The sequence below is a fragment of the Cynara cardunculus genome (assembly GCF_001531365.2).
Source record: "Cynara cardunculus var. scolymus isolate 2C chromosome LG 17, CcrdV1, whole genome shotgun sequence".
Classification (NCBI taxonomy): Eukaryota; Viridiplantae; Streptophyta; class Magnoliopsida; order Asterales; family Asteraceae; genus Cynara; species Cynara cardunculus.
The window spans coordinates 7,308,547-7,317,963 of NC_037544.1; the positions used below are offsets into that span (position 1 = coordinate 7,308,547).

Sequence of the window (9,417 nt, forward strand, 5' to 3'; positions counted from 1 at the left end):
ACACACTTTGGTCTAGAATCTTGTAGAAGTAAAAATGATGTGAATAGATCTAATTCTTGTCACTTTATTGCACAAGCTCGTTTTGGTCGGGTTTGACGCGGTTGGGTTGACCAAGCATCCATTTTGACCACCAAACACTTAAAAATTCATAACTTTTCGCCCACGTGTTCGTAACAAGATAATTTATAACTTTCAACAAATATATTCCAAAAAAGGTGTTAGGAGAAAAGGTGTTAGGACTAAAATAGTCCTAAATGTTATGAAAGTTTAATTAAAACAATTTAGGTAAAGGATGGAAGGTTCAAATATCTGAATTGTGCTAAATCGACTAAGTTTAAGTCTGAAAGAGCAACCAGAGCCTCTGGTTAACTATACTCTGAAAGACTATTTTCAGATCTCTGGAAAAGAAGACTTCAGAGTTTGGGCGATCTTAAGGCGTACAAGTACAAGTCTGTAGAGATATTCTTCAGATCTTTAGAAAAGAAGTCTTCAGAGTTTGGACGATCTCAAGTCATACAAGTACAAATTTGAAGAAACATACTTTAGATCTCTAGAAAAAAAGTCTTCAGAGTTTGGGCGATCTCAAGTCATACTGAAAAGACATTATTTAGATCTCTGGAAAAGAAGTCTTTAGAGTTATTTCTTCAGATGACTTGAGGAGCGCTAAGTGTCAAATCTGAAGACGGAGTCTGAAGACCTTAAGTTCAGAGTTATTCTAACTCTGAATGAGATGATGATGGTGCTAACTTTGAATGAGAGGATGATGTTGCTAACTCTATAACAACCTATGAAACCCTTTATATTTCTTAAGAATTTGCCACAAATCCTCATTAGAGCATTATATTAACACATAATCCACCTTATTAAACACATACTACACATTAGAACACATTTAGAGGCATTTGCCAAGCATGTGAAAAAAAAAAAGAGTATGTTACAGTTAAGTCTTTGATCAACATATACACATTAGACATTAGACCAACTTGTAATTAGCTATAATCAAAACTATATTACAATTTCAACCGTAATTTTACTTTCTTATTTGTATAAATTTTCAACTTTTTTTTTATTTTTTGTTTCTCTTTTGTATATTCTAAAAAACAAAACGTTTAACTGGATTGTAGGAAAATGTATCAAAGCTTAAACTCAACCACCCCGACCAATCCAACCTGCACGGGTTGGATTGAATTGAGATTTTTTAAATCACGAATATTAGGTTGGGAAATTCAAATTCTTCAACCCGGTCAACCAACCCATTTGCAGCCCTACCCTTAGTTATAAGATGGAGAAAACTTATTTTTATTAATAAGGATAAAACTGTGTTTGAGTTAATTAAAAAGGGTATAATAATTAGATAATTCTAAAACTATGTGTCATTTTCGTTATTTGACATTTATTTTAGAATGAGTAATTCACCAACATTATAAGATAATACATTTTTGTTACTAATATAAACCCCATTTGAAATATGAACTAATAATTCTTCATATATTACATAATACATAAATGATTTATGAAGAATTCTCAAAAAAAATAATTCAACTTTTTTGTTGTTGAAATCAATGTCACCTTGAATGTGGTATACAAATTTTATTATCTTTGTAATAACTTATGATGTTTTCTCATAGCACCACAAGAAATTACTCATTGTGATTGATTGTTGCTTTATTACAAAACGTTTGATTGTTGTTAGCATGATTTAATCTTGTGTTTACATAGTAAATATCTATTAAAACACACTATAACAAAATTGGGTTTATTGGACGTCTATATTGTCTAAACGTCCTAATAGAATTATGTTTATATGACAAAACTATAAAGCATCCTATCTAAAAGCATTGCAATAAGTTTATAGGATGTTTTTAGGCATTTAAACAAGTTTTTTAGAACACTTTTATTAGCTATTTTACATGACACTCCTATAAACTCATTTTTTTATAAATTATTTGTGTTTATAAGACACTTTTTCAATTAGTATCGTATAAAATTAGTTAATATAACACTTTATTTAAAAAAACATTCTAGAATACTTGTTAAAACACCCAAAAGTGTCCTGTAAACCTATTGTAACATCTTTAGATATGACGTTTTTTAGTTTGGTCTTATAAACCACTACAACAAAATCGGGTTTATAGGACACTCCCAAATTGTAAGCGTCCTAATAGACCTATTTATAGTTCTTAGTTTATAGAACCAAAAAAATAAAGTGTCATATCTAATGGTGTTGTATTAAGTTTATATGACGTTTTTTGATGTCGTAACAAGTTTTTTAGAACACATTTAATAAAAAGCGTCTCATTATCAACTTTATACGACACTATAAAAAAAATGTCCTATAAAAGAAGTGTCCTATAAAAAATTGAGTTTATAGGACAATTTCTCAAAAGTGTCCTTTAAAGTTGCTAATGCAACACTTTGTATTAAAAATGTCCTTAAAAACTTGTTAAGACGCCCGAAAACGTCATATAAACTTATTACAAAACCTTTAGATAGGACGCTTTATATATTGGTTTCTATAAATTAAGTCCTATAAAACAGTCTATTGAAACACTTAGAGATTGTGGGTGTCCCATAAACCCAATTTTATTGCAGTGAACTTAAGTCCTATAAAGTATTTTTTTAGAATGTTTCTACATTTCAGCCGTACCAGAAAATCAATTCTATTGTGATCACAATATATTACTTCAATATACAATAAAACATACTGTAATAAATAAAATGTGAAACTGAATACTACTTCAAAATTAAATACTCCATTAAAATACATGTAGATTGAAGTTTCTAACTCTATCTATTTCTCTCTCCCTGTCTGATATAAATTCATATTTGCATGCAGCTTGCCACCTAACCCTTATGAGCTGGTGTTTTTTACTCTACAAATACAAAGAACCCTCTAACAACATCAATCTTGAAAGACGAGAATTGAAAGAAAGACGTGTGTATGGTATTACTTTCTGGCGATCATATCGTTTCGATGGAGACCTCAAAACCAACTACAGAACTGGTAACGAAGAAGATGCAAGGGTTGAAGGCAACCATGATGATGATAGCAGCTCAATTGGCAATTGCAGCAATCACTGTTGCCTATAAATTGGCAGCAAATGATGGAATGCATATGAGGATTATGGTTTTCTATCGCTACTTATTTGGTTCTGTAATCATTCTTCCTCTTGCTCTCATCATTGAAAGGTGTACTTTCTGTCTGTTGTTTAATATTATATTATAAATCGTGGAGTCTGTTTAATAAGAAGACTAAGGGGTTGTTTACTCAAATGCTTACCCGATAAGCGTTTACCAATAGGAGTTAACACTATAATTTATTTTGATGCATAGGATTTTAGTACATCAAAACATATCGAATGCAACAATTTGTTGGGTAAGCGCTTACATGGGTAAGAGTCGTCATCCTTACTTACCGGGTAAGACTCTCCATCATTTTCATCGCTCTTACTCAGTAAGATTCTTGGCCTTTCTCATGTTCATCCAATGAGAAAATTTATGACGTTAAGTACTTACCAAGTAAGTGTTTAGTAAACGACCCCTAAATATCGTAAGAATGTCTGTAAGAAAGGAAGTTTCTTATGTGAATCGTTGAAAAGAATCGGATTGAAGATGAATGACGTTACAGATTATTCATATGAGATCACGTATGCATCTTTAAATTGATGTTTTTAATGATACGTATATGAACATTCTTTTAACTTTCTCTTATTGCGTTCTCATGATATTTAGTCTTTTTATTTGAATATCATATTATAAATCATTCAAATAAAGTCTTAGAAACAATGTTATTTAATATTATGCACTATTTAGATCATGCATAATACATCCTAGGGCAACCACCTACTTTGCAGATAGCCCGGAGTCACCGCATTTGAACCTCCGTGGCCACAAGGGGATTTTTATTCTCCTTGGATTTGAACCTGGGACCTCCAGGTACTTTTGACATTTGGAGTCAAGCTCAAATCAATCAGACACCACACTTGTGTTTCTAAATTTAAATCATTGAAATCGGGCGTAAGTGATTTATTAGTGTTTTATACTTAAATTTGTATCTATAATTAATTAGAGATTATTTTGTATTACTATTTTATAAAAAAAAAAATCTGGATCTACCTCTATTAATAAACACAATCAATTTATAATACAAAATAATCATTTATTCATACCTCTATTGAATTAAATAAATTATAAAAACATGAGTATTTGTGAAATATGTTTATTGAATTTTTATAACTCTTGTTTAATTTACCTTTTTTTGTAAATGTTGCAGAAACAGAAGACCGAAGCTAACATGGAGAATACTCGTCCAAGCTTTTGTTTGCGCAATTTTTGGGTATGTCGTAAGTGCTACTTAATCACGTAAACGTGAACGTATTTTGTGTATGTTTGAATAAATACATAAAAAAGAAAAATTATTGATAGTTACTAAAAAATTTGACAACTAATTTATTGTTTAAGATCATACAATTTTAATGATAATTTTTTATATATAGATGAAAGATAGTGTGAGAAGAGTTAAGGTTAAAAGCATAAGAATGAATATGGACCCTTGATCACTTTAATTTCACCCTCATCTAATGAATTGCGGTTGATACAATAATTGATCTAGTGCATCTCGGTACATTTTATCAATGTTGATATTCAATTTGGACTGATTCAATTCTCATCGAAACTCAATCATATATATATATATATATATATATATATATATATATATAGGAGTAAAATTATGCAAAACACTCAATTTGTACAAAACGTACAAACCTCATTCAACCAATCATAATTTTTCATTTTGTTCATTTTTTTGTAATTATGAAAGGTTGATTAATCATTTTTATTGTGAAGGGTGTTAATCATGGATATTATCATCTTCATTATTTTAATTTTATAGAAATACATAAAACAGTTTCATTAAAATTTCATTAAGTATTATATGAAACAATTTAATAACAATATATGAAACAACTTCATCAAAAAAATATTATACAACTTCATCAAAAAAGTATTATATGAAACAATTTCATGAAAAAATTTCATAAGATTAAATAATGAAATCGACGGATGAGGGTGGTTTGCACGGTTTGTACAAATTGGGTGGTTTGTATTTGATCGCTCCTATATATATATATATATATATAGAGAGAGAGAGAGAGAGAGAAAGAGAGAGGAGCGATATATATATATATGTATATATAGAGGAGCGTTCAAATAAAAATGAACAAAATGAAAAAATTTGATCGGTTGAATGAGTTTTGTACGGTTTCTACAAATAACATGGTTTGCAAAGTAAATCTCATATATATATATATATATATATATATATATAGATATATATATATATATGTATATATAGAGGAGCGTTCAAATAAAAACCACTCAATTTGTAAAAATCGTGAAAACTTCATTCAACCAAACATAATTTTTCATTTTGTTCATTTTTTTGTAATTATGAGAGGTTGATTAACCATTTTTATTGTAGAGGGTGTTAATCATGGATATTATCATCTTCATTATTTTAATTTAAGAGAAATACATGAAATAGTTTCATTAGAATTTAATTAAATATTATATGAAACAATTTCATAACCATATATGAAACAAAATTCATCAAAAAAAAAATATTATATGAAACTATTTCACAAGATTAAACAATTTCATGAAAAAATTTCATAAGATTAAACAATGAAATCGACGTATGATGGTGGTTTGTACGGTTTTTACAAATGAGAACGCTCCTCTCTCTCTCTCTCTATATATATATATAGAGAGAGAGAGAGAGAGACTTGGGATCATGTGAGACCAACTTGTTTTCATAAGACCCGTGAGACCACCTTTCTACATTTGAAACTTCACAGCAAAATGCTGTGAAGGTGACTTTTTTTTAACCTTCACAGTGTTTTTGCTGTGAAGTTTACGTGTAAAAATGTGGTCTCACGGGTCTCACGAAAACAGGCTGGTCTCACGTGAACCCAACCCTCTCTCTCTCTCTCTCTCTCTCTCTATATATATATATATATATATATGGGCCTAATCAAATGAGAACTAATTAGTGTGTGGTAACTGTGAGAACCAATATTAACCACAAATCAATAGATAAATTAGGAAATTTATAATTTTGGCAATTTTGAATTAAAATTTTAATGCAAAGATATTTTTGGTATTTTACAACTTTCCTCCCTCCTCTCTTCTCTCTCCGGCCACCGTCCTCCGGCCACCGTCCGCCGGTGATACTACGATGGTATCACAATGCATCATATATGTGCTTGGGTATCACATTGATGTCGTTTGTGTGATCGATCGAAGATGTAACACAGTGGTATCACTATGCATCTTATATATGATTAGGTATCACAATATATCTTTTGTTTAACAGAGTCAATATTTTTAGGTATCACAGTGGTATCATAGTGGTATCACCGGAGGACGGTGGCCGGAGGCCGGAGAACGGTGGCCGGAGAGAGAAGAGAAGAGTGAGGAGAGTTTTAAAATACCAAAAATATCATTGCATTAAGATTTTAATTTAAAATTACCAAATTTATAAATTTCCTAATTTATATATTGATTTATGGTTAATATTAGTTCTCACAGTTACCACAAACAACTCAGTTCTCCCTTGAATAGGCCCCTATATATATAGGGTTGGGTTCATGTGAGACCAAAGGTTTTTCGTGAGACCCATAAGACCAATTTATGTTCATTGATCAACTTTATAAGTTAATGATCTAACGGTTTAAATTGGACGATGGCAATTTGGTAATTATTAAGAAATCTCGTGGCGTTTATGAATATTTATATTTTGTCAGATTATAAATCTAATCCAAAGATTGAGAATTGGTCTTACGGGTCTCACGAAAAACAATTGGTCTCACATGATCTCAAGTCTATATATATATATCTTAAAGTGCCGATTTGATTTGAATACTTACTATCTGAAATTTATGCGGCAACTATTGTTCTATTTTATATATATGAATTTTTCTCATAAACTGTATACAATAATGCAGGGGTCCGATGGCACAAATTTTATTTGTCGAATCCTTAGTTCAAACTTCGGCAACATTTGCTTCAGCTTTTACCAATCTCACCCCTCCCTTCACCTTTATCATTGGTGTTTTGTTTGGGTAAAATTTTCCAACACATTTCTCACTTTGGTATGGTATGGATATGATCATACAATAAAATCCTCTCATTCACTTGAATACCCTTCTAAAATTCCTTTTAACAAATTGTTGGTCAATTACTCATAAATATATAGAAAACGATTGTGAAACTTATCGATCGTCACAACCTTAAAATCTGTAGAAAAAAACTCCCATATCCCATTTCTATCTATTTCCCATCAAGATATGTCACAACCCCCAACTCACTTAACCTTCTTATGTAAACGTTTGGCCTACATGCCAATCGTTAATTTCTTAAAAGATGAATGAGTTTAAGTTTGGAGCTACCAATAATTTACTTCATAACTGTATGTTGATTTAGAATTTGGCAAGTTTATGGACTTTGAGCTTCACGATGTTACAATATCTTTATGGGCACATATATCATAAACACTAACAAAACATCATTAATAGATATCGAATTCGTCAAGCGTTTTCTTTATTATATTCATGTATACCAGATGTACCGTCCCCTTTCAAATAAGAATGATGTATGCAAACGATAAAGCATCCTATTATGATCTTACTTCCTCGATAAAATTAAACTTGATAGTTGTAACGCAAGACCTCATACAACAGACTTATCTAGTAACTTTCATGATGGCATATGTTGTCACCCCTACCCTTAAATTGGTAACGTAAAGGTTTGGCCTACACACCCATAAATCGATTCCTGAGAGATGAACGAGTTTAGGAGCCTACAACTTTGTTCATAGTTTTAAACTGAATTAGAAATCGGTTTTATTTGGTCTATTAACTTAACTAATATAAATTATAACTTATGAATTTTTGGACCAATAAGCATTGAGAAGGTGAAAATAGGTACAAAGGGAGGCAAGGCAAAGGTGATTGGAACTCTTGTGGGGGTGGTTGGAGCAATGGTTCTTACTTTCTACAAAGGTCATCAGCTCAACATTTGGTCAACTCATGTCAACATTCTGCATGGGGGTCAACATATGCATGGACAGTACGTGGCAGCAACCCAAAAGACTTCTATCCATCAGACCGTTGGCTCTCTATTGGGACTGGCTTCTTCTCTTTCTATTGCCCTTTATTTATCGCTTCAGGTATTAGGTTTAATAAGATACTTAATATTATCAACTTTGGTCAAGTATCGTATGGTAGGAAAGTTATTGTGAGAAACGAATTAATGCGGTACATTTTGGTGCATTTTATTAGTATTGACATTCAATTAGAACTGATCTAAGAGTGGAGATATCTTTCCACGTTTCTCACCATAACTTCCCTTCACACTGGAACTCAACCCTATGAACTTATTGATATTTATATTTTTACAACGTACATTTTCAACGAACAGGGTAGGATGAGCGCGAATTATCCATGCCATTATTCAGGCACGTTTCTATTCATTGTAATGGGTCTCATACAATCGTTTGTTTTTACCCTTTGTACCGAAAGATCTTGGAGTGAATGGAAGTTGGGTTGGAACATTAGATTGTTTGCCGCTCTTTTTACGGTAATAAATTATCTTTCGGTTGTTTTGAACATCTGATTAACGTGAAATACATTAAATCTTGATTCATTTGTATTTGTGACAGGCAATAGCTTCATCGTTGTCAATTATATTCATCACGACATCTGTACATTTGCAAGGTCCATTATTCGTGTCAAATTTTAACCCTCTGATGCTTGTATTCGTGGCAATAGCCGGCTCCCTTGTACTTGACGAAAAGTTGCACGTGGGAAGGTAAGCAAATTCCTGATATATATGTTGCCATTGCTTGGTATAGCATATAAACCAGTCACATACTATAATAAATTTAGGTTTATTAGACGCCAAAATTGTTTAACTGTCTTAATAGACAATTCTATAAAACTTAAGTTTATAGGACCAAAGTGTTATAAAATAGTATATTATGACATTTAAACAAATTTAGCCTCCAATAAACTCGATCTTGTTGTAGTGACATTTACACACAGTAATTAATTGTTGATGTTTTCACATCGTTAAATTGTAAGCAACATTCAATGACATATTGTCGTTTGCAGTGTAGTAGGATCCATCATCATTGTAGCAGGATTGTACGTGATGTTATGGGGTAGAAGCAATATGAATAGGCTGTCTAAGCAAATGCCTGTGACGTGTTCAGAAAATGTGAATGATGTCTTAAACAATAACAACACCACGATCACTCCTACTCGTACCTCCTTTTTGACTACGAATGAAAACAACGAGTTGCCTATATTATCTACAAGGGTAAAAGAAAAGGAGCAAGAAGTTACTGAAGAATAA

At 31.4% G+C, this 9,417-nt stretch overlaps 1 protein-coding gene across 1 annotated transcript; it reads left to right on the forward strand.

Moving 5' to 3' along the window:
* The first annotated feature begins 2,974 nt into the window (after positions 1-2,974).
* On the forward strand, positions 2,975-9,417 carry LOC112500589 (WAT1-related protein At1g68170-like). Its single transcript, XM_025104098.1, has 6 exons — positions 2,975-3,154; positions 4,274-4,336; positions 7,976-8,230; positions 8,482-8,640; positions 8,723-8,871; positions 9,174-9,417. Exons 1-6 carry the CDS (start codon positions 2,975-2,977, stop codon positions 9,415-9,417), a joined length of 1,050 nt encoding a protein of 349 aa, XP_024959866.1.

Bases quoted from the DNA above. Each gene is read 5' to 3' on its own strand.
- LOC112500589 (XM_025104098.1), top strand. From the start codon at position 2,975: ATGGAGACCTCAAAACCAACTACAGAACTGGTAACGAAGAAGATGCAA. The intron at 8,641-8,722 runs GTAATAAATTAT...TATTTGTGACAG, and splicing joins TGTTTGCCGCTCTTTTTACG to GCAATAGCTTCATCGTTGTC. The intron at 8,872-9,173 runs GTAAGCAAATTC...TGTCGTTTGCAG, and splicing joins GAAAAGTTGCACGTGGGAAG to TGTAGTAGGATCCATCATCA.